Raw genomic sequence first — 26,290 nt, forward strand, 5'->3', positions numbered from 1 at the left:
CTTGGAGTCGTGAATAATTCTCTGAAAACATCTGCTCAATTTGTAGCAGCAGTGGCAAAAAAAGCTAACAATATTAGGAACCATTAGGAAAGGATAGGTAAAATATTATAATACCAATATATAAATCCATGGTGCACCCACACCTTGAATACTATGTTCAGTTTTTGTCACCCCATCTCGAAATAGAACTGGAAGGGGTGCAGAGAAGGTCAACAAAAATGATTAGGAGTATGGAATAGCTTCTATATGCAGAGAGATTAAAAAGACTGGCGTTGTTCAGCTTGGAAAAGAGATGACTAAGGGGGGATATGTTAGAGCAGAGGTTCTGAACCTTTTGCTTTCCGAGGCCCCCTTAACATGTCATAAAAACTCCATGGCCCAGCTGTGCCACAAGTACTGCTTTTCTGTATACAAAAGCCAGGGCCAGCGTTAAGGGGTAGCAAATAGGGCAATTCAGGGCCCCATGCCACAGGGGACACTGTGAAGTTAATTGCTCAGGCTTCAGCTCCAGGTGATGGGGCTTGGAGTCCCGGGGTGCAGTCCTGTGCGGCAGGGCTTTGGCTTTCTGCCCTGGGCCCTAGCGAGTCTAGTGCTTGGTGGACCCCCTGAAACCTGTCCGCAGGCCCCCAGGGGGCCCCAGACCTCTGGTTGAGAACCACTGTGTTAGAGGTCTATAAAATCATGAATGGTGTGGAGAAAGTGAATAAGGAAATATTATTTACTCCTTATTTACTCTTTCACATAACATAGGAACTGGAGGTCACCTGATTAAATTAGTAGGCAACAGGTTTAAAGCAAATGTAAGGAAATATTTCTTGACACAATCAACATGTGGAACTCATTGCCAGGGGATGTTGTGAAGGGCAAAAGTTTTACTGGGTTTAAAAAAAAAGAATTAGATAAGTTCATGCATGATAGGTTCATCAGTGGATGTTAGCCAAGGTTGTTAGGGATGCAACCCCAGGCTGTGGGTGTCCCTAAACCTTTGACTGCTAGAAGCTGGGACTGGGAAACAGGCAGCGGATCACTCAATAATTGCCATGCTCTGTTCATTCCCTCTGAAGCATCTGGCACCAGCCTCTGTTGGAAGGCAGGATACTTGGCTAGATGTACCACTGGTCTCACCCAATATGCCATTCTTATGTTTTTAATCACGTAATAGATTCAGTGGGAATTTTAGGGCTGTCAGTACAGTGTTATGTTGTGACAACAGGGAACCCTACATGGTATCTCTGACCTACTGTGTTGCACAGATTGGATTCAATGTAGCAATGCAGTACCATGCAGCCTTTGTTACTGGAGGAAGGAGAGGCAAGAAATTACTTCTGTGCATTGTATTAGAACACTGTACCTTCTGTCTGGTGTCCACACTTTCCAAAGGGCATTGAAAAATTGTATAATTCAGAAAAAAGCTACAAGACTGGTGATATGGGGTCTGAAAAATGTGCTTTACAATGAGACTAAAGAGGTCAATCTACTTAGGTTATAGAAGACAACAGTAAAAGATGTCTTAATCATTTTGTAAGGACCAGATTTTTAAAGATATTAAGGCACGTAGTGGGATTTTCAAAAACAAGTTTAAAAACCCATTGATTTCAGTGGGTTTTAGGTACTTAGATACTTTTAAAAAACCCACCAGGTGTCTTAATACATTTAAATATCTGGCCCTAGGTGCCTAAATATGGTGAGTATCTTAAATAGCAGAAGGCTTTGTTATGCCTTTGTCTAATACATTAAAAAATCCATTGATGAAGCTAGAAAAATTCAAACTAGAAATAAAGTGCAAATTTTTAACAGTAAGGGTAAATCAGTTGAAAAGCTAACTAAGGAATGTGGTAGATTGTCTATCAACTGACCATCTTACTCTGTTTGACATCAAGATTGCATTTCCTTCTAAAGATATGATCTTGTTCCACCACAAGTTATTGAGCTCAGTGCAGGAAATACTGGAGGAAAAGCAACTGGCCTTCCATCTAGTTAAATTAGATGAAGATAATGGTTCCATCTGCCTGTAAAAATCTATGAATGTCTCTTTCCTTTCTCTCTTTTATGGAATAATTTTTAGTAATAAGTTTTGTTCTTTATAAAGCATCAATTCATCTTAAATTGTTATTGCCATGATCATGATTCATTATACAAATCTAAAAAAATAAAATAAAAATAAATCCACTGTTAGTGCTACAGTAATTGCATCAGCAACAGTAGTCAATCTTATCAGTGAAACTACTTTGCATTCGAGGATATTACAAAAGGTGTTTTTATTAGGTACAAATCTATCATCTATTTTAAAAATAAGGTGAAGATGGAAAAAGGATGCATTATAAGTAGGATTTTGGAGAAAATGTCACATTATTATAAAGTTCACTGGATTTTTTCAGAAACTACTCAGGAGGAAGCTTCAACAAGGTAATACATTTAAAGAAAAATATCCAAACACCACCTTTCCTCTGTTTGTAGGATGGAAAGGGAGAGAGCTGTGGAGATCTCATTGCATTTGCTTTAGTGAATTTGTGAGGCTGAAAGATACTACAGTGCCGATACCTTCTAAAAGATCGATATGGGTGGATAGAAACAAAATGTATTTATAAACAAAGGCATATTATAAAATATTGTTTATAGCTTCAGTTTAGACTGACCATATCTGCTCAAATGTCTGTCATGTACATATTATTACTCCTGGGGGAATTCTGCGACACTGCGCATGTGCAGAATATATGTCCCCTGCAGATTTTTTTGCTTCACCACAGAAAAATGACTTTCTGATGGGGAAGCAAAGGGAACCCACTAGAGCGATCATGCGACCCTCCCCAGCAGTATTTTTTCAGTGACCAGGGCAATCAGTAGAGAGGTAAATCACTGTGGGGCAGGAGGCAGGACTGGGGAAGACCTGGCTGGTGGCTCCTACCCTGTGCTGGGCTCAGCTGCTAGTCCTGGCTAGGCTGGGGAGGACAGGACTTCCTCTTCCCCTGCATGGCATCCGGGGCCGGGTCAGACCCACCCCCAGATTTCTGCCCTGGCTGCAGGAAGCTCTGCAAACTCCCAGTCCCCCTGATTCCTGCACCCATTGCTCCTCAGGTGTACAGTGAGGGATCCCTGTACAGGGAGCTGCACCCCCATGTGCCCAACCCCCATGCATCCAGACCCCCTCATACCCAAACCCTCCCGACGAGCCTCGCACTCAGAACTCTTTCCCCCCCCCGATGAGCCCCACTCCCCCTGCACCAACCCAATGACTCACCCGCACCTGGATCACCACCCCACTGAGCCCCACTCGCCCAGCATCTGGACCCCCCAAACCCAGACCCCCCTGCCAAGCTCTATCCTCTCCATGCCCAGACCCCCCCTGCTGAGCCCCAACCACCTTCACGTGGACCGCCCTGCAGAGTCCCATTACCACTGCACCCAAAACCCCCTGACAAGCCAGTGTGCATCCAGATTCCACCCGCACCTGGATCCTCCACTGGCTGCCCACAACCAGGTTGCCCCACACAGAACCCTCTCAACCCACACTAGGATCCCCCCACACTAAGCGTCTCCACACTTGGATCCTGCCTTGCTGAGCCTGCCTGCCCTCAGAGAGGCAGGGTCCTGGGGTGTTTCTGGGGCAGGCCCGGTCCTTGCGCTGTGTCAAGTTTGGGTGCCGCTTCACTGCTGAGTTTGTGTCCTGTTGTCGGGAAGGGGAGGCAGCTGCACAGTGATCTCCCACCTCTGTGCAGCTAGTGGCCTGTGCTCCCCACTGTCATGCTGGAGCCTCCATATTTATTTGATAAATAAAATTTGCAGACTTTTAAAATATTGTGCGCAGAATTTGTAATTTTTTGGTGCAGAGTGCCTTCAAGAGTAGCATATCCAGGACATATAAGAATAGAAATTAACTTTGAAATATGGCCTATTTAAAATTTTATATCTTAAGGAAACAAACAGATTTGTATGTAAACATTTTCATAATATATAATTTTGTGGGTTCTTTGAGGTTTTTGAAAGATGAAAGCTTTCCCTATGTTACAGGCCAGGGCATATCTATAGAATCCAAGATTTTCAATTTAGGGTGAATGGCACGATATTTTGTGGTATAAGAATGAAATGGATGTAATCTGCACGTGCAGTGACAAATTTCATTTTCTTACATTTCATTAAAATCCATAAATCATTGTGCATAACTTTCATAAATCTGTCTCCAAGGGTAGGCCTTCAAAGGTAGATTGAAACCACAGAAGATTCCTGAACCCTTATGAACTTCCCTTACCCGCATATTTTTTACATATTTCTTTTTTAAAGACTAGAACTAGAAGCAGATTTTCATAGATTTTCATGTTGATGGATGCTACTTTTCGTTCATCTTCTGTCCATTTCATTTTCATCTTTGGTTAGATTCATGATGCACGTGATAGCAAAATTATATGAAAAATGATGCATTTCTCATATTCATTGGCATGATGTTACAGGTATAACAAAACATAGTATGATGCAGTTTCATATTGCATCAGATATGGCCTAACAGAACATACATTTCTAAAAACATACACTTTTCTTCTGGATTCAGTAACTACTAATTTGGCTTAATTCACATTGAGGCCATTCAAACCATCTGCTGATAATTTAAATCTTTAGATAACTCTCTAACCCATATCTCTGAACAGAAGTATATTTACAGTATTCCTAAAACCACTGCTTAAGCTCCATACATCTCAGTATTTAAGGCAATGAACTGAATGAAAACAGTTCATAACTTTCTACAGCCCCCAAAAGCTCTATAACTAATTAAACACCAAGCTTTAGCAGTACTAGGGACTTTTAAAGGCTTAACTGTATTTCCACTTGATTATTTCTCTTAAAACTATTGCTTACAAAACATTGTTTCATTTCCAGTACTTCCTGTTTTCATTGGTTATCCTGAAACCACTTGAAGTGTTTTTAACACCATGAATTGTACATCATAGTTACAATTGCACATCCTGGCATAATTTGCATCTTTTTTTCATCTGTAGAAAATCAGGGTAATTTATTAAAGACTTCAGTTTAATTTGGAAGAACAATGTGGCAATTTCTGTTATCTGTGTAGAAAATATGATCTAATTTGGTGATCATGCAAAAAAAAATCTTTATTGGAAAATATGCAAGAAATATGTTGAATATTACAAATCAGGATTAAAAAGAGTTATAATATTTGCGTGTCTTTCTTTTATAATTCAAAATAGGGATATATATTAATTTGTTTATGATGATACATCAGCTATTGATTTCTTCATATGAGGTTATTGAAGTGTGCACAAGAGAGACTACTAGACATTATAAAATTGTTTTATGTGGAAAAAAAGTCTTGACATAATGCCTAAAGTGCAGAGTGTTTCCTCCAGAAATCTCATGCTGAAGGTTTTAGAAATGGTTTTATGAAGTGGTACATGGTTGAACGACAGAGATTCATTTGTGGGGGAGCAGCACGCTGCATACTTCTTGTTTATCTGATGAATTCTTTGGCTAAAAAGAACATCATGTACTTACGTCTGTTAAAATGAAGTGTTTGATATATCCAGGATTCTGTGCTATTTGTGTTTAAAGGATTTAAGATTAGCCAAGTTTCACCCTCATGTTAGGTCTTGCCATTTGAAACAATATGGGTTTTTTTAATGGAAATGCATAGTAGTAGAAAACACTGTAGCATGAATATTGATATTAGTTATTGTAGTAAAATGAACAACTTAGAATTAAGCAAAAATGTACTGTCTTAATTAAACCATTAGACTGTACTGATCTTTTATGTTTAGTAAAATGCTTCTTTTGACTACCAGTAAGCTAAGATCCTAATATATTAATATAGCATGCATCTGTTCTCAGTTGTTGCAGTCACAATACACTAGTATCTATCTTCAAACATTTTTGATCAATAATTCATTTTTTCCTAGTAAAAATGGCAGACAAGCCAAGAAGCTTTTTTAACTAGGGAAAAATTACTACATAGGTTAGTAGTTTAACCTATTGAAATGTTAGAGGATAATGACTGATCCTTTTCTCTTTCTTCTGATTTGGGGGAAAGATTAAAAATTAATTAAGCACTCACATGAGTAAGAGCAGCATTTGCAAATATACTATCTAGGATAAAAATTTACAGGGGCCATCAATTAGTATGAGTCTCACCACAGAGTAATTACCAGCATAGGTCACAAAGAAACCTCACGCATCATATAGTATTGTATAGTTAGAAATTTTTTTTCTGAAGCAGATAAGTGCCGGTAATATATGGATCAGTGATTTGTTTCAGTATGGCGTATCCCACATATAAAAGAAATTATTACCTGAATGTGGCCTCTGTGTTTACTCCTTCCTCCTGGAGTATACCAGAAAGCACATGATATTTCCATTCTTCCTCTTTCTCTCTTCTGCTGTGATGGCGATGGTTGTGGTCTTCTCTTCTCTTTCTTTTCAAAACCTTGGTCTTGTCTTGGCTTCTGTGGCTCCCCTTTCCTGGTTCTCCTCCTTCCTTTCTAATTGCTCTTTCAGTATGTCCTTCAAAAGATCCTCCTCATCTTCTTTCCAACATTTTGTGGGGGTTCCATAGAGCTCTGCCTTTGGTCCCCTTCTATACCTTATGTCTGGGTAATCTTATCTGCAAACACAAATTCAACTACCATTTCTGTGCTGACGACTCACAGATCTACCTGTCTCAAATTGGACATGTGTGAGGAACTATGGTATATTGTGATTTTCCAAGCTGTTATGTGGAGTAATAGATTTTTCTTTGGGGGAAATTACAGAAAAATTAGGAAATTATAGCTCCTGACATTTATAAGCATTTATTTTCCTGATCTTAAAAATTGTTTGGTGACTTAAAACTTTTCTTTTCTATAAACATAGATTGATAGAGGATTGAAGAATAAAGAGTTTTCTATTGTCCACCTGCTGACGGGTTTGTCAAAAACTATTAAAAGTATTTTGGTATCAATATTTTATTTATTTTGAGACATTTTCTGAAATATATTCCTTTCTAAAAGACATGCTGTATTTCAGCCACAAATTACTCATGCCAACAGTGAACATTTATATAGTATGGAGGAATAGTTCCCTTCACTGTAGGAATTACTGCGTGAATTTTTGTGGCCTGTATTATGGAAGAGGCCGTGGTATATATTGATAGTGGGAACATATGGGAATTGAGGCTTAGAGAAATTAAGGTAAAAAATATCCATAATTTTGGGTGCGCAAATTGAGACACCTATTTCCTGATTTTTTAGAATACATAGCATTATGTAGCACATTATATGTTCAAAGCACAGCTCCCATTGACAGTGAGTCAAGTCAGGCACCCAGAAAATGAGGAACACAGAATTAGTGACCATCTGTGAAAAGCTGGGTTTAAGTGACTTGCCGAGCATCATAGAGGAATTCTGTGGCAGAGGCAGGAATATAATTCATTTCCCCTGGTTTAAGCATGAGACCATAATTTCTCTTCCTACCATCTCCTGCCTCATTCACTACAGACCTTCCAACTTCTGCAGCAAATGAGGCAAGGGTCCTATAGACAAGTCACCTTCAGAACACAACCCCGATTCATCTCCAGAGCAGGTCCACCCTGTGTACTGAATGATGAATGGTTCTATGGAAATGTGACTGTGATCCTGTAATTAAAGACTGTATCATAATAGAAATGCAGCAGGAGGGTTTCCTAACTTTTGAGCACTTGATTTTGCAGCCTTAATAATGTTCTTTTAATGTAGATTTTGATATGTAATTTATTAGGTTTTTAAAAAAGCCAACTGAAAATAAACAAATTACATCATGTTTCATCATAGTGACAACCACATGGTTCATTAGCAGGTTTGGTACCTTTAGATATATTGCATTGATCTTTCCCACTTGAGTTTGTAACAGATAGCAGTAGTAGATTGTTATCTTGTGTGTGGACCAGCACAAGCGGTAGTTGGAACACTTTGCCAGTGGATTTCACAGAAATTTGCTCACAGCAGAAAAATGGTGAGACTCAACTATCTTGGGTTCCACTACTGGCTCTAGAAAGGAATATGCTTCAGAGGGTGCACTCTTCTGGTTGTTTTTCCTGAGGCTTTATCCCTTCTGCCATTTCCCTTCCAACCAGTCCTGTCTCTTCCCCACCACTGACTCTTCATCTGAGTCCCATTTTCTTTATGTAGTGCATTCCCAGTCTCTTTGGCCAGCCAGTCCCAGTGACCACTACAATTCCTAGTCCCCATGCCTTCCAGCCTTGGTCTCTCTGTTATAACTCTTAATCTCAGTTCCCCTTACCAACTCCTTGCTTAGCCATTCCTAGTCTCCCCTGCAACTCCCAATCCCAATTCCCCCACTGCTCCCATCCCAGCCTCTTCTCCCTTCCAGACTTTTGTCCCTTCTGCAAACTATTCAAACAGCTTCCCGCCTGCGTGTCAGCAGTAATGAAGCATTGAGAGCACAGGAGAGACAAGCTCCCTGCTCTAAGTTCTGGTGCCTGGTCTTGGCATGTCCTGGAGCAACGAGGAACTGCAATTGGAAGGGAAAGCTCTGCTCAGAGCTGTCCTGGAGTATGCCCTGTGTGCAGATGGAATATTTGGGAACTTAAGCAGCGAAGCTCTAGCAAGTCTCTACTAAGCATATGTGAACTGAGGTTTTTCAGGAGAATGGCAAAAGTCACATTTTTTTATTTAAAAGAAAAAAGGCCACCCCTGCCAAATTTCAAGTCCCTGTTCCAAAGAGTGGGGATGCTAGAGTTTCTGAAAGAAAAAGTTGCCAGAATTTTTTAACATGGAAAAGACATATTTTTCCTTAACATTGTTCTTGGAAGCAGCTGAACAGTTGTTGCTGACATTTAAAATAAAATAAATAAATATAAAAAAGCAGCCTCAGGAAGACACATTTCATGGAAACTGTAAGTCCAAATGTTTAAACTTTGGCAACATTATAGGCAACTGAAAACAAGGTCTTATAATGGAAGTGTTGGGCAACCTTAATAAGATTCTATCAGCCAATACTATATTTGAAAATACATTTTAAAGGATTTGAAGTGTTAGGATGTCTCATTTCATTCCCAGTATTTTTAGCCATAACTTTTCATTTAAAATGTATGAGATAGTCTTTCTTGTTGATGCATGGTAACTTCAGTATCCTGATAAATTCTGTCTTCTGCTTTGCAGAGTCAGTGAGGTGATATTTAAAATTTGTAAAGAATTATGAAATCACTTTATGAGAAGTGAAAGGTTTGTTTTGAAATGTTTATTTCCTTTCATTTAAGACACCCAGTTATTATAGAACAGAGGTCCCGAAACTAGGGGGGCATGGAGGAACTTTTTTGGGGGGTGGGGCCCGGCTGGGTGCAGGCCCGCCCCCAAGGGAGTGCCACCCACATCTGCTCCTGGCCCTGGCCCCGGCTGCCGGTCCTGGCTCCTGGCCAAGGCTCTGCTCCCAATTCCACCCCCAGTTGTGGCCTGAGCCTCTGCCCTCTTACCCCTGTCTGCGTCCCCCCTTCCCGGAGCTGCGGGCCCCCTCCTGGCACTGTGGAGGGGAGGGCAGAGAGGGACAGGACTGAGGGGGGCCGGTGAGGTAAAAAGTTTGGGGACCACTGTTGTAGAATCTCCAAACACAGTTGTTACATAGCTATGACTGAATGGGTGAGATACTAACTTTAATTTAACAAAATCAATAGATTGTGTGAACACCTACCTCCTTACCCTCAAACATCTATCAATCTTTGTCTTGTGTCTAATTGTTACCCTTTTAAATACACAGCTTTTTATTGCCTTCTTTGGGTTTTACATTGCAAAAAACCCTATCATTATCTCAGTGACCATGTCATTGTATAGTGAATAGCTATAGGTGGCCTCATTTCCCCCACCCCCATCTGGGTCGGAAACTGTGATGGTAGCGTTAATCTTCTTAGTGACACTCCGCACATGAAGTGCTCCTATCAACAAATCTATGGTGCCAGATTTGCAAATACTGTGAATTTGCCCCTTGTTTCTGCATGGCTTTGCATCTGGTGTTAGCTGTGCGAGTACAAGTATATTAAAAGAGAGCTCATACGAGCAGAGGTGAAAGGGAAGTCACACACACCAGTGGTTTTCAATAGAAACAAAGGAAGCTTAGCTGTATTGACAGAATGCTCTATTTGACAGAAACATCCTTAAAAATGTTGGTGGGAAGAGCTGATGAAAGAAACCAATTCTGAGGCATACAAAAGGTTGTGTGGGGTTCTCTCACCCCTTTATTCTTGGAGAGGATGAAGAAGAATGATCAGATTTTGGATTTGCTATGGATTGCTGTGGGTGGAAATGAGCTAATCAATTCTGAAGTCCAGTGTTCTGGAGCTGTTGCATTCCTTTACAAAAAGAAAAGACAGTACAACACAATTGAAAGCTCTTCCATAGATCTACTTCTGCTTCTTTAAATAAAATGAAAATAAACATGTATATAGTAAGCTATTGTGTATATATATATTTGTAAGAGGAACAGTAGATTATTCTGAATATATGCCATGTAAAAAAGTACATCAAACTTATGAGATACTGTTTACTTGAATTTGTGTAGTGGATATCCTGAAACAAAACGGTAAGAAAACAGCAAATCTGGTAGTCCTTTCAGCATTGAGCTACTTACTGTATCAATCACTGTGCATTACTATCTAAAGTCACCAAATTAGAAATAAATATAGCTGAGATACTAACTATTTTTGCTTAATTACTTTTCATGTTCTGAATATATTTTATAGTTTGTCTGTGTTTTTATCTTCTAAACTGTAGCTTGCTAAACTTTCTCTCTCTCTCCCTCTCTCTCTCTCGTCTACCCTTAAACATTGACTTTTTATGTTCATGAACAGACCCATTTTCTATTGAAAAGCCTACATTCGTTATAGACAGTTTAAATAAAAGCCCACTACCCTAAATTATATGAAAGGCAGACTACTTCATTTCAGAACAAATAAATTATGATGATGAAGTGTGAGTCTACATTTGTAAGGAGTAAATTTATTCTCATATCTGATCACATCCCAGATATAAGTGTAAGGACTTGTCACATGGGTGAGATGCTTCCAGTTTCTTTTCTTTCTACAAAAGCCAACAGCTCACAGGCATTAGAAATATTTACCAGCGCTAAACACTTTCCCACAGATGTTTCACTTGCATGATTTTCCTCTTCTAATAAGGTGCATAGGCGACGTCATGCAGTTCATTCACTTTCTGAAAAGTCAGTAAGCTCCAGTTATTTCAGATATGTGTTAATTGTCCCTACTAACCAGGAAAAGGAGGAGATAATCATCACAAACAAATAAAAACTAATCTTAAAAAAAAGATTTTTCTTCTAGTAGTATCCCTATGGGTGCTCCACTCTAAGTGCAGTAGCACCCCCTGTGCCCTTCATCAGGGATTTCTCATAGCAATGTCCGTTTGACCTGTGCATGCATGTTAATCAGTCTTGTGCCCCACCCCATTGTCATATAATGCTGCACAGATGAACCTCCCCTAGTTCTTTCCCAACTGCCTCAGCCTGAGACAGAGCTCTAGCAGTCGTTCTTTTGAGATCTCAACTCTAATTCTCTTTACTCATAGTTAGCATTAGTGTTAGTTTTTTCTATAATCAGTAGTTGCTTTTATATGAGACACTTTTTCTTTTACTTTTCTACATAGTGTTTAGATAGACTTCAGATAGTTTGACATTATTCTGTCTGAGAGGTGATGACTGGTTCTCCTGGCTTCAAGCACTGTTTGTCATGCTGGGAAGTGATCCTGGTCAGCAACAGACATTCCTGCGGTATCTGCTGCCTTGGGGAGTCTCACGTTGTACAAAAGTGTAATTTTTGTCTGGCATTAAAATCAAGAGCCAGGAAAAATAGAGAAACAAAGCTTCACCTCCTTATGATGGAGAGCTTTCTACATCTGGCCTCAGATCCAGGCCAAGGGGCCCCCCTGTACCTCGATCCCCAAGCAAGTTGACTGAGAACCCCAGTTACAGTACAGGACTCCTCTCACAAGGCCTCGAAAGAATGTGCCCCAAGTTCGCCAGGTAGAGATTCTACCACTAAAAAGCAGAGGTCATCAGTTCCCTCAGCTACCCTGGCACCACTGGCTCTCCAATCAGGTATCGATGAGACGCCCAGTTCCTCTAATACCCAGGGCACAGATAGACCACAAGGTGGCAAGGCTATGGCCCTGGAGAGACCCTTGGTACTTTCACCAGATCGAGGCAGCAGGAAGAGCTCTTCCTCTGCTCCCTTGGTAGCAAAGAAGCCCACTCGGGCTCCGACTATGCCTCCCTCAAAGCGCATGAGACCTTTGGCACCGTCAACAGCCACGCCATCCTCCGAGTACCTAAAGATTGCGGTATCGTCAGCGCCCTCAGCCATGACTGCTCTGGCATAGTTGTCAGCCTTGGTACCAGTGCCCCTTATGGTACTGCAAGAGTTCCATGTTCCCTAGGACCTGGTTGTATCTGAGACTCCTGACTCTCCGCTCCTAGGCTCTGATGTGCTCTCAGTACTGAGGACATCCTGATCACTTGAGGTTCGCCCGGTACCAATTATTGCATCTCAGATCTCCCCAGGCGCTCCACCATTCTTCAGTGAACTTGAGGAAGAAGATTCTGTTGAGGACTTCACCTCGGTTTCACAAAGTGTTGGTCCAGGGCTGCTCTCCTCACTCCTTCAGAGGTCCCTTCCCAGAGGCTTCTGGTGAAGCTGCCACTGCTCATGGCTCACAATTACCACCAACACCTTGCTGATATGAGCACTGTTCGTTGCCTCCTCCTTTGCCGTAATGGAACCCTGGGGTAACTTATTTGCCAACAATTCTCCAGAGTATCCAGTGTTACCACCCACAGAGAGGAACAGCCAGCATCACCTGCTCCCCCCAGGAGACGTGACCCTCAAGAGGAATCTTTTGAGGAGCAAGAGTCTAGAGTTGATGAAGAGGTTTCGTCTGTAGTCAACATCTCTTCATCTCTGGTTGTAGTCATGCCTGCTACCCCTTCCCTGGCAGATGATTTTAAATAATCAAGAGAGTAGCAGACTCCTTGCGGATTCCACTCAAGGAGGTTACAGAGTCTCCTCATAAGCTGCTTGATATCCTTCACTTACTTTTATCAGCCCATATGGCCTTACCTGTCAATGATGCTCTTTTAGATCCAGCAAAGATAATTTGGCACACTCCAGCTTCTATTCCACTGACATGGATAAGAGCAGACAAGGAATGCTACATCCCAGCAAAGGACTCAGAGTTTTTATTTTTCCATCCCTCACCTAGTTCCTTGGTAGTGGATGCAGTGAATGAACGTGATAAAGACCACAGGCGCTTTGATCTACTAGGAAGAAAGCCCTACTCTTCGGCATTCGTCCAGTTTAGCACTGCCAATTATCAGGCTTTGATGGCAAGATATAACCATGTCAGCTACTTCAGATTAGCCTCCTTCATTGACTACCTACTGGTGGAACACAGGGAGCAGTTTCAAGCCATTGTTGTGGAGGGCCAACTGCTGGCCAGGACAACCTTGCAAGCCTCCCTTGATGCTGGTGACATCGCCGCTCATTCACACAGTGAATCTACACAGTGCCTATGTAAATGTGCAGAAATTCAAAACTGTGACTCACAGCTTTAATTCCCTCACTAGAGCAAGAAAATTGGTTTTCAGCCCCTGACCTTGAAGATGGGTATTTCCACATCACTGTCCACCCATCCCACAAATGATTCGTCCATTTTATTGTTGGCTTGGACCACTTCCAATATCGTGTGCTCCCCTTTGGCCTATCATCCACTCTGAGGGTCTTTTCGAAGGTCATGTTGGTGTTGCAGGACAGCTCTGCAGAAAAGGTATTTTAGTATTCCCTTACCTGGATGATTGGTTGCTAAAAGGCTGCTCCCTGGAGCTGACGTCTCAGGCAACTTCCAAGGCCACAGACCTCTTCCGCCAATTGGGCCTGCGACTCAACATACAAAAATCCATCTTGACCCTAGTACAGACCCTAGAGTTTATAGGGACACATCTCAGTTCAATCACAGAGAGAGCCTACCTTCCTTGGCACAGGTTTGTGGCTCATTTCTACATAGCAAACATGGTTCAGCTCAGCCCACAAACCACAGTCAGGAACTGCATTCAATTACTAGGGCACATAGCGGCCACCACCTTCATGACGGAACATGCCAGACTTCGAATGCACTGCCTCCAAAGATGGTTCAGAACTATTTTTTCACCCACTAGACACAGTCTAGATATGCTTCTTTCCATACCTGTCTTCGTGAAACAGTCCCTCAGCTGGTGGCAGGACTGTCACAACCTGTGCACAGGAGTTCCATTCACATTTCTCCCCCAGTGGTCATTGCAATGATGAATGCCTCTCTGCTAAGGTGGGACACACATCTAGACACTTGTACGATCTAAGGCAAGTGGATGTTGCCAGAGACGATGCTACATATCAATCTCCTGGAGCTCAGCGTATCAGATACACCTGTCTCCAATTCCTATCACTAATCAAGGACAAACACATACATATAATGACTGACGATATATCATTAATGTTTTACATCAACAGCCAGGGACAAGCGAGATTCCCTTCCCTTTGTACTGAGGCCATCAGATTCTGGAAGTGGTGCGTACAGAATCACATTACTATCACAGCTGCCTATCTCCCGTACATTCAGAATGTGACTGCGGCCATGCTCAGCATACACTTCTTTCAAGACCCCGAGTGGGAAATAGATACCAACATATTACATCATATATTTCACCAATATACCCCGTAGATAGATTTGTTTGCCACGGAGGCAAACAAGAAATGCACCCACTTCTGTATCACCAATCCTTAGGGGACGCTTGTCACCTTTAGTGGTCGTCAGCCCTACTAATGCTTTCCCACCGACACCCTGAATAGCCAAAGTTATGCTCAAAATAAAGAAGGATAGAGCCAGAGTCATCTTAATAGATCTGACTTGTTGCAGGCAAACGTAGTATCCTTATTTGATACAGCTGTCTGTATGCCCACAGATCACTCTCTGCACTGCTCCATATCTCCTGTCCCAAGAGTGAGGAAGATTTTTCATCCCAATCTTGCGATGTTTTGTCTCAAAGCATGGTTAGTCGATGGCTCACGGTAATGGAGATAACCTGCTCAGAGGATATAAAAAGAGTGCTATTACACAGCAGGAAACAGTCTACTTGCTACACATATTCTCAAAATGGCAGTTGATCGCAGACCACTTTCACCGATGACCGCATCGCTTCCAGATATACTAGATTACACCTTGCCTCTGAAAACCTCCGGTCTATCATCCACCTGGCTTTAATTCCCTCACTAGAGGTTTTCAACCCCCAATAGAGGGCTATTCCATCTTTACCCAACCCAACACCAGCAAGGTTCCTCAGAGGGCCGGGGAACCTCTATCCAGTGGTCCAATGTCCTTCCCCAGGTAGGACCTCAGCCTGGTCCTTAAATGCCTCACAAGACTATCCGTAAAACCTCTGGCTACTTGCTAATTGCTCCATTATCAATGAAGACAGTATTGCTGGCAGCCATCATGTCGGTGCAAGGGGTTGGTGAAACAGGGACCCTGATGGCATACCCTCCCTTCCTCCCCCCCACAGTTTTTTTTTTTAAATACAGGGTCAGGCTGTGACCCCACCCCAAGTTCTTACCTAAGTTCTCTTCTGAATTCCATCTCAGTCAGCCCATTCACTTACCTATCTCCTATCCGAAACCACATCTGAATCCCTAGGATGCACTGCTGCATATCCCGAATGTCAGGAGAGCTCTGGCCTTCTATCTAGACAGAACGAAACCCTTCAGAAAGGTCAACACGTTATTCGTCTTGATAGCAGACAGATCAAAGGGGTTGGTAATCTCGAACCAGAGACTTACAGATTTCAGACTGCATTAACTCCTGTTACCAGTCTCATAACAATGAGCTACCCTTACTCACATGCATCCATTCTGTAAGGTCTGTTGCCACTTTCACGGCCTTCCTCAAAAACATACTGATCATCAAAATCTGTAAAGCCGCTACATGGGCTTCTGTACATACATTCTTTGAATATTATGCTTTAACTCACAAGTCCACCTCTGATACAGTGTGCAGCTCAGCTATACTTTCTGCCGTATTGGATTGAAGTCTGAAGCCCCCTCCACCTTAATGGGTACCTCTCAGTAGTCACCTAGAGTGAAGCACCTATAAGGACACTACTCGAGGAAGAAGAAATGGTTACTCACTCTGTGCAGTAGCTGTGGTTCTTCGAGATGTGTGTCTCTATGGGTGCTCAACTACCTGCCCTCTTTCCTCTCTGCTTCAGAATTTTCTGCCATAAGGCTTTATGGTAGAGAAAGAACAGGGGGCAGTTCGACCATGTAGCACTATATGACAATGGGACAGGGAACAAGATTAACACACATGTGCAGGATGAATGGACACTGCTTTGAGAAATCTCTGACCAAGGGCACGGGGGGCACTAGTGCATCTCGAATGGAGCACCCATATGAGGACACATCTCAAAGAATCACAGTTACTGCACAGGGTGAGTAATCATTTCTTTGCCCCAAAGTTGTGCTTCTTGGCTTCTCTACTATAAGTCCCCATTTTGTGATGTCAGTACTACCAAGGAATCCCTGGTAAGATACACAACCAGCTAATAAGGGCTCAGATACTATAAAGGACAGGGTTTCATCACATGGTGTGGCCTTCAAAGCTTCTTCATTACTTTACACTCATATTACTAAAACAGAAACTTTGAAAACCCTGACGACATAAATAAAATGGCACATATGCAGAGATTTCAGCCTAAAGATTTGTTCCGGAGTGTTTCTTTTGCTTGATAGCCCTTGAAAGAAGGTTACCATGTAGGATTTTTTTCTGAATATTCTTGTTTAAATATTGAGTAGTAAAACAGTTAATAAACTTGACTTACATTTTAGTTATAAGTGTAATAGCTGAAAAATAATAGTCATCATTACTGTATTGTCTTTTCAAAATAACAGTTTTTTTTATTTTTATACACAGGCCACGGAAACCCTTTTTCGAATGGGGGTAGCAAGAGGAGCCATTACACCTTTAAGGCATGGAGAAGTAAGATTGAATGTCTGGTTTTTGCATATATGGTGTAAAGTTTTATTTATTTTTAATTTAATATTTTGTAAATTCTTAGGATATATATTCAGATAACTAAAGAGTTGATAGTCTTATAGATAATATGTCTGTCTGCTTTTACGGTTTGTTGCAAAGGAGTAGAGAGCCGAGATGCTGTGCCTTGGGGAAAGGCATGTTCTTTATATTTCATTTTACATTGAATCATGATGCAGTGCTGTAATCTAGGTGACTCACTGGAGGATACTTCTAGCCCTGATGATTCTCTGCTGGATGTTCTGAGGAGGGAACAGGGTCCTGAGAAATTAACATGAGTCTGGGTTTTAGAAGTTCCTGGTTCTGCGAATAGGTGGCTATGGGCAAGCCACTTCATCTTTTTGTCTTTGTTTCTTTCCTACCTCACAGGAATATTGTGAGGGTTAATTAGTTAATGATTGTGAAGTACTTTGAACATGTAAAGTATATTGTTCATATCTGCTTGTGTCTGTATGGGATGGTTTTTTTGTTTGTCCTTTGGGTTGACATACACGGAGACACTATTATTTGCATTCTGCTGATTAAGTAACTCTCAGTTCCATGGAAAATACTATACTCAGTTATGGTATTTTTCAGTAATGATCCAAACTACATCTTGAAACTATTGTGAGTTGTAGTATTTTGGGTCATTACTCTAGAAAACTCAAGTGTATTGTTATGGCTGTCTGATTTCATCATGTTATGTGTTGATTTTAAATGCAAAATGTTTGTCTAGTTGACCCAGCTCTTGCAGTACATTGCCAATCATATTATAGCATATATTCTCTTTCTGTGCTACTGAAATTAGCTTAATTTCTCCCCATTTAAGTGGAGTAGAGTACCTGTGGATCGGAACAAAGGTTTCTGTTTCCCCGGCCCAGTTTCTTATCTTGAGATCCTATTTTGCCATAGCTTTTCTTTGATCGTAGGTTTAACTGTTCTGAACATGGGGTCCTTTATGCTTTTTCTATACTGCTCTTCACCCTTCTCCACAATTAGTCACGGGTGTGTCTACAGTTCAGGATAGAGGGGTAATTTCCAGCTCAAGGAGACATATCTGGGCTACCGCTTGTCAAGTTTATGTGCTAAAAGTAGAAGTGTAGCTGTAGCAGCATGTGCAAGGGGAGGGGCTAGCTGCCCAAGTGTGTACCTAGCATCTCAGATGGGATTGTACTCAGGGCAGCTAGCCCCTCACGCTACCACAGCTACACTTCTATTTTTAGCACACTAGCTCAGTCAGAGGTAATGCGGGTATGCCTCCTTGATCTGGAAAGTATACCTCCATCTTGAAGTGCAGATATACCCTAAGAGATATGATGCGCTCGACAGCAGGATGCTATGTATGGAATATATGCAACACTTCCAACTTCTCTCCACCTCTTCGAAGAGGGTGTCTTGAGAGAGATGATCTCTGGGTGTTTTTTGTGATAGCACAGAGCGCAGTACACTAGGGTGTTCATTCGGGCTTAATTAGTTATACGTGGTAGAACGAATGTTGCACTAATACGAGTAAAGTAGAAATGTGGTTTGCTTGAAATGATCCATGTGGATTGTGGAGAATTCATGTTGCTTTTTAAAGAGTTATTAACTAAATCTTGCAGTTTTATAAAGTGGACTAATACAAACAATTATATCTTTTTATGAGCATTACGGTGGTAATACGAATGTCAGTCCTAAACCACTTCCTCTGATACTACTATTTTTATCTTGTTGATTCTTAAAAAAAAAGTCCTATTGCAATGTTACATTCACAGATCACAGACCAATGTAGAGCAGGAAATCTTTTGAGCCATTTACCTTCTCCTAAAATTACTCCACGGAAAACTAGTAGTTCAGGCATTACAGTGGGCAGCCAGGAAGTCTGTATTGATGGGTATTTGGCTTTTGCTGCTCTTCCAGTTCTGAATGTTTGTTTTTCTTGAACTATCTGCTTATTCTGTGCTTTATGAATAAGATTATTGTTCCTATGTGGTTTTAGTATCCTTCTGTTTGAATTGAAATTGTTCCTGCTTCCCAATTTCCCAGCAACTTCTTCTATTATCAGACTCTCCAAAGCATTGATGTCTCATAGACATTTATGCTAGGACAGGGACTGTGAATTGAATAGCCATACTGTCAATTTATATATCACACTAAAAATGTTTGATCTATTATTGTCGCTTGTAATACCTAAGTTGACTATAACTAAGATTAGAGGAAAAACATTTTTTTCCAGTTTACTTTAGAGCTGTTGACAGCCCTTTTGTGAAAAGCCATTTTCCCTGTTTCCTCTGTTGTTTGTGACTGTCTTTCACAAAACTGGAAAGAGAAACATATTTGTAAATAAAAAAAAGAATGTGATTCTGAACCCTCAAATACTGGCTTTGGGAATTTAGGCAGATATAGTACCTTAAAATGCTTTAAACACAGTTTTTGAAATTGCCTAGATTCCAAGTTGCCTGTGTCTCTTTCTTGGTGGAGAAAACCTCTGATATGCCTGATTTTGTGATGGAAATTAAATCTCAGCCCTAATCAATGCAGGCAAATATATGTGAATTGCCACTGTGCTTCCTCTTATCTATGTGACTTTGCTTGATCCTCCTTTATTTGATGGATGAATAAAACCACCATGTCAAAGACTAGAGACTGGGAACATATAATTTAAGTATGAATGTGCCCAATAGTTTTAAGGGTGAGCATTAATTGAGTGAGTGAAAATTGAGCTCCAGGTGACCAGTTACATTTAGGATTTTCTATATACTTATTTTTGTGGGAAATCTTCAGACATTTCCAGCTTGAAGCTTTAGTTGCACTTCCACTTGGCTGCTGGGCTTTGCCTATACTTTTAATTCATCAGTTAGTCATCAGCAACTGATTAGCAGCACTGGTGCAAACCCCAGAAATAAACAAGGAAAGATGTGATTTGCATTATCTAAGTTTCATTGAAAGTCAATAGGATTTATGCTTTTAAGGCCCAGATACACAAAGGTATTTAGGTCCCTAACTCCTAATGACTTCAGTGGGAGTTAAGTGAGAATCTGGGCCTAAGTCACTTTTGAAAATGGGATTTGGGCTTCTAAGTCATTTAGGTGCTTTAATTTTTTTATTCTGTAGTCGCCTTGAAAGTCAGTGAGACTTAGGCACCTTTGAAAATTTTACCCAAAGTCTTATGTATTACGCAATATAACCAGCTTCCAGAAGTGAGCCAAACAATATTACAGCCCTGTTCATTTTGAAGTTCAGAGACTGCCTATTCACTGAAGTCAAATAATATTAAACAATACAATTTAAATATTTTGCTTTTGATTATGCAGTACTGATAGCTGGTAGTACATTTTTTTGAGAAATTGGGATTCAGAGGGAGAAAAGAAGAGGATAGAATGGACAAGACAAACTTAAATAGAAACCTATAAAATCTTAGGGCAATATGCAGCTGCTAGATTATTTGCTGCCAAATAATGAAAACAGACCAATGGACCACGTCTGGAAAATGCATATATGAGAGGATACTTTTAAATGACATGCAAATGAAGGTCAATTGCTATCTTACAAAGTAGCTACATTTTCAACAAATGTTAAATACATTTTTCACATGGGCAGGGGAGGGGGTTGTGGCCCGGCCCCCACCTCCTATTCGCCCCCCCCTTCCCCCGCGGACTCCTGCCCCATCCACACTCTCTGACTGCCCCCAGACCCCCGTCCCTAACTGCCCCCTGCAGCCCCATCCATCCCCTCCTCTCATTCCTGACTGCCCCTCCGGGACCCCTGCCCCATCCAACCACCCCTTCTCCCTGACCACCCCCAGACCCCTTGCCCCTAACTGCCCCCTGCCCCTAACTGCCCCCTGACGCCACATCCAACCTCTCCTCTCATTCCTGACTGCCCCTCCGGGACCCCGCCCCATCCAACTACCCCTCCTTCTTGACTGCCCCCCCAGGACTCCTGCCCCCATTCAATCCCCTGTTCCCGTCCCGACTCCTATCCACACCCCCGCCCTCTGACCACCACCCCGAACTCCCCTGCCCTCTATCCAACACCCTGCTCCCTGCCCCCTTAACGTGCTGTCTGGAGCACCGGTGGCTGGCAGTGCTACAGCCGTGCTGCCTGGCTGGAGCCAGGCCATGCTGTCGCCGCCACCACACAGCACAGAGCACCGGGTCAGGCCAGGCTCTGCAGCTGCACTGCCCCAGGAGCTCACAGCCCCGCAGCCCAGAGCATTGCGCTGGCAGCGGAGCGAGGGGGGACAGCAGTGGAGGGGCCGGGGGACAGCCTCCTGGGGCAGGAGCTCAGGGGCCGGGCAGGAGGGTCCCGTGGGCCGTAGTTTGCCCAACTCTGGTATAATTGAAACTGTTTTTTAGGTACAAAGGTATTTTTTGTCTCTCTGAGCTAGTAGTTTTTCCAGAAATCCTGGTTTGTGTACACTCGCATAATTTTCTTCAAAGTATCCTCGCTCATGTTGAGCCTCTTGCTGTCTTGGAGGTAGTCCAACTTTGAAAATAAATGCTCTCCATGAATAAATCCAGAGGGTATCTCAAAGCTTGCTGTGCTATTTTGCTGAAATTGGGATGTGTGTCTTGATGATTGTTCCAAAAACCACATCCAGTTTCACATGGTCAGGGTTAGGTATGTTCATGTAAGTAGTAAATTCCTCTTTCAGATTTGAAATTTCATTTTTAGTGGTAAATGGTTGAAATATTCTGGGATAACGGTTGCTGTAAAATTCACTTGAGGAAGGGGTGCAACACCTGGATGACATTCCATAAAGAATCTTCGACACCAAACACTTCAGGGTTCAGATTATGGGCCACAGTCGTCTTCCATTTCTTGCTGAGCATTGTACGAAGATTTTGAATGCTTTCTTGGTTTATTGGATTTCCAGAACAGTTGGATTTTCTCGTCATATGTTTGTCCTGCAGCTTTTGTGCTCAATTTAGCTGAGATTTTGGTCGCAGGATAAGGTAAAGTCTGTATTGGCAAACGTATTGGCAGTAGTCGAAGAAAACTCCAGTGTTTTCTGTGTGTCACACAGTGATTCTAAGTTTTTCAACAATGAACATTTCCTTAGTGCGCAGAATCTGGCAGTCATTTTGGTTATTTACTAGTCTCTTCTGAGTTTGTTCTTTAGAGCCAACAAACTCAGGATGATCTAGGAGACACACTAGCCCATTCCACGTTTTGTTTACATGACAGGCAACAAAGTACAAGCTCATCCACTGATGTGCCACAACTGAGGTAGCTAATCTGCAGTTGGCTCTGCAATCATCTCTCACTGTGCAAATCAAAGCCTTCAACTTGTTCACAAAATGGCCCGGAATCCAATGATGCAGAGTTTCACATCTTTCATTTCTTCTGTATCAGTAGCTGCTGACAGCTCAATGTTAATCAGATGAACAGGACAGGTAATACATAGCAGCTCCAGTTTGTGATTGATTTTAATTTCCCATGTGAACTTAGCCGTGTAGGAAACAGAATCTTTGTTAGTTGGCCACATTTTTCCAAGTTAGTTGGTACATCTCAAACATGTCAATTATTGCTGTGTCGAGAAAGTGGCAGTCAGCAGACAGGATGACTGTCACATCAGCACAAAATAATGTGAGTTTACTTGCTTTGAAATAAAAAAACAAAAAAGGCCAAGAATCGGGATATTCTAAAGCATTAGGAGATTCGTCAAAAATCAGATGAGACAATTAGTTGCATCAGTTTAGATACTAAAGCATTATCATTTTCTTTCAGACACTTACGAGTGAGGTTGTCTGCATTAGGAAGCGTTTTTGCTGCTGGACGGTATTGTTGCACAAAGTCACCAATACACCCCTCTGCAGTTAACAGTGGTTGTCCAGTGAAACAAAGAGTGAACACAAATTCATTGACACAATTGTGCTGTGTCCTCTTTTTCATTAAAGCCCCTGGTGAATGTTCCTGATATTGACTGTTTATCCAAAAGCTCACTTTCTTCTTTAAGTTTCTTGTGTTGCTTGCTTTCTACATGCTCCTTTATTCTGTCAGCACGAACACTAACCTCAGTGCTGCAAGAACTGCACCACAATGGATTCTCTTCACTTCTGTCTTTACTTTTCTTGAAAATTTCTAAGCACTGATTTTATTCTTGGTATTCAGACACAGATTTGTGTTTTTGCCCCAGGTTTACTTTTTTACCTGATCTGTCTATACTTGATTGTGTAAATTCAGCGCCCCACTAAACAGACACAAAGAAATAGGTGGGCAGCCTCTCTTTGTGAGTCAATCATAGCTCATCAACATTGGTTGATTTTACGACCTCCACCGTGTTTGTTCTGTTTTTTTACACTGTGGAACTGCTTCAGTCTCAGACCTGCAGGACACAATAACGACATAAAGCATTAATGTTAACAAAAATAAGTACCTGAAAAAAATATTGAGTGAGTTGATAAATGGGTGTAAATCAGTAAAAACAGAACTCCTTTAATTAAAAAAACTGGTAATTAATGAAAATCAGTAAAAACTGAAAATGCAGAACACTAATTCTACTGTATGTGATATTTACGGACTAAGCCAGTTACTAGTATAATAAGTAAAAGTACTAGTGAATCCAGATATAGGTACAATGGAACGCTTCAATACAGCATAAAGATGGGAGAACTTTGACTTACCTAAATTATAGCACCGAGTGATGTAACATTAAAGTATTTGCTTAGGAGGCTCGGTATGTCTACACTAGAAATGTAAATCAACCTATATTAGGTCAACTTACAGCCACTGCAGTGATTGCAGTAGTGCATGTCCACACTACTCCAGCTGCCTGGGCTATTCTCCTTGGTTCCCCCCACTAGGAACTGGATCCAGCCACCTGGGCTTCTCGCCCAGGATCCCAGCCAGAACCAGGGTCCATTCTCGCCCCTCGCCCAGCTGGGAGTGGGGTCCAGCTGCCCAGCTCTCCGGGGAGCTCCAGCTGCCCGGCTTTCTTGTCCATTTCATGGCTCCGGCCATGAAATGGACAAGAAAGCCAACAGCTGATGTAAGTTGCCCCCTGTTCCCCTGTAGTTGCCCTGACTACACAGACAGAAGCCTTACGCCTCTCGTGGAGGTGAAGTTAGTGTGTCGGTGTAATAGGGCACTTAGATTGGTGGGAGCAAGGCTGTAGTGTAGACACTGACATAATTAGATCAACGTTATTCAGTAGAACGGATTCTGGGGAAGTAGGAAAGGTGAGCATATGAAGCTTTTTGCTTGAATAAATTATCATGTTAAAATCTGAATACTTAAGTTTGGTGAATCAAACAAGATGTTTGGATACAAGTTCCCATTGTGTAATTACAGCTGACTGGACCTGAAAATCAGAAATGACATCAGTAAAATAGAATGAATTTCCCAAAAGGAGCAAAACTATCTAGAGTCCTACAAAAACACAGTTATTTCTTCTAAAAAAAAGCTGGACACTTGAATTGTGTCCAAAAGAAAGTGTAATGGTGCGCCAAAGCAGAAGAAATTAAAGCTTGAACTCAAGATCTGGCTGACCATGTTCAGTATGAGAAGTGCTAAGTTGGCAATAAAAATCCAAAAGGGTCTAGTTGTTTCTTGGAAAGGCCAGAATGAGAGGGAAACTCTCCAAATAGGGAGACATTTTAATTACATTTTCATAGCAATATTTGAAATGTAGGTGGGACTGTTTAACTTTAGGGGGAAAACTAGGGTTCATCTTGAATTTAATTACAAATCCTCATGTTGCATTGCAGTGAACAAATTGGAAAAAAAATTCTTATCAGACAAAGGACAAATCATTAACTGGTCCAAGTCTCGCCAGTTTCCAAGACCAGATAGATTTGAAATTTGTAATGCTGAATGTAATGCTGAATTGAAGGAAACATTCTCTCTCACTTCCTGCTTGCAGCCTTTCTGTGTATCAGGGAATTCATCTTCTCAGCCATCTTCTGTGTATGGATACAGAACTTTTAAGCCTTTCCTTTATTACCTTTGAAGAAATTGGAAATTTATGTTGTGATGCTGTATCATCTTGCTATTTATATATGGATTACAAAATTACTGTTGAGGTTTTGGCATGAAAGTTGGAAATGATACTGCCAAGTGTCATTTATCCAAATGAAGTAGATAGTGTTAAGAACTGTTTTATTGCTTAACAGCATATGAAGACTTCTGAAGAATTATTTCAATGGTAGCGTTGGCCCTGTGACTGAATGCCAAAAAAATTAATAGTATCAAGGAAAGGTAACAAAAGCCAAGAATATAATTAACTTCACGATTCAGCATATTTTTCTTGTTATAGAATTTTCTGTTAATGTCTCTGTTTTGGGGAATGTGTAGGAGGCAGAGATGGGAATGTGTGTTAGACCAAACTGCTCTGGTGGAAGACAGGGAAAGTCCACCAGCTACTATCAGTGTAATGTCTTTTGTTTACGTCTGTGGCCCTTATCCAGGAGAGAGGCAACATTTCATTTATTTTAAGAATGGGCTGGATGGCAGAATGCAGAAGACACAAGGATTTGATGAGAATAAATCTTGACGTATGTGTTCTAGTTACACTGGTTGGCTGTTAATTTGAACTAAACATTTGAAGCTCAAATTCTCTAAGATGCAGAAATACCATTCCAATCTATATGAATATATCTACAGTGCTTTTGTGAAACTTGGCAAGTCTCCTGATACACAGAATGTATAGAGGTTTATGTTTTATCTAGTTTAAATTGTATTATCTGGAAAGGAGACCTAGTGTCCATGTATTGTTTACCACAATGCAAACGTCAACTCTTTTGTATTAAAACCTTCTTAAGTTTGAGTTAGATTTATTATCATAAATAGTGTGTCACTGAGCAGTGATGATATGGTAACTCCACTGAGAATGCTTTGCCATATTGTATCCCAACTGTGCATTAGTTCCTGTCATTATTGTAATTTAATTTTATTTCTTTTCATTGTTAATTGTTAATATATTATGGTAGAGTCATAGACTACACCGATGGACATTTTAGTTGCTAGTCTGGAAGGTTTCCTAAGAGAAAACTGTCTACCATATAGAAGTTATCTATTGTTTCTTGAAAGACAAATATTTCTTCCTGTAATGCTATAATAATATTTACCACTTAAATTATGCTTTTCATCTTCAAAGTGCTTAATAAATGTCAAACAATTAATCATCAGGACATTTGTAAAAGATTCATCGCTAAGTATTGTTATATCCATTTTACAGATTAGACAGAGATAACAGATAGAGGTTAAGGGACCTGCCCAAGACTGCAAAGAGTCTT

At 41.2% G+C, this 26,290-nt stretch overlaps 1 protein-coding gene across 1 annotated transcript in view; it reads left to right on the top strand.

Moving 5' to 3' along the window:
• The window catches only part of TMEM135 (transmembrane protein 135), a 364,456-nt gene that overhangs the window by 146,644 nt on the left and 191,522 nt on the right, over positions 1 to 26,290 (top strand). The window contains exon 5 of the mRNA XM_074956363.1: positions 16,974 to 17,039. Coding sequence (XP_074812464.1) covers positions 16,974 to 17,039 — 66 coding nt within the window. The remainder of the gene's footprint in view (positions 1 to 16,973; positions 17,040 to 26,290) is intronic.

The sequence above is a fragment of the Natator depressus genome, chromosome 1 (assembly GCF_965152275.1).
Source record: "Natator depressus isolate rNatDep1 chromosome 1, rNatDep2.hap1, whole genome shotgun sequence".
Classification (NCBI taxonomy): Eukaryota; Metazoa; Chordata; order Testudines; family Cheloniidae; genus Natator; species Natator depressus.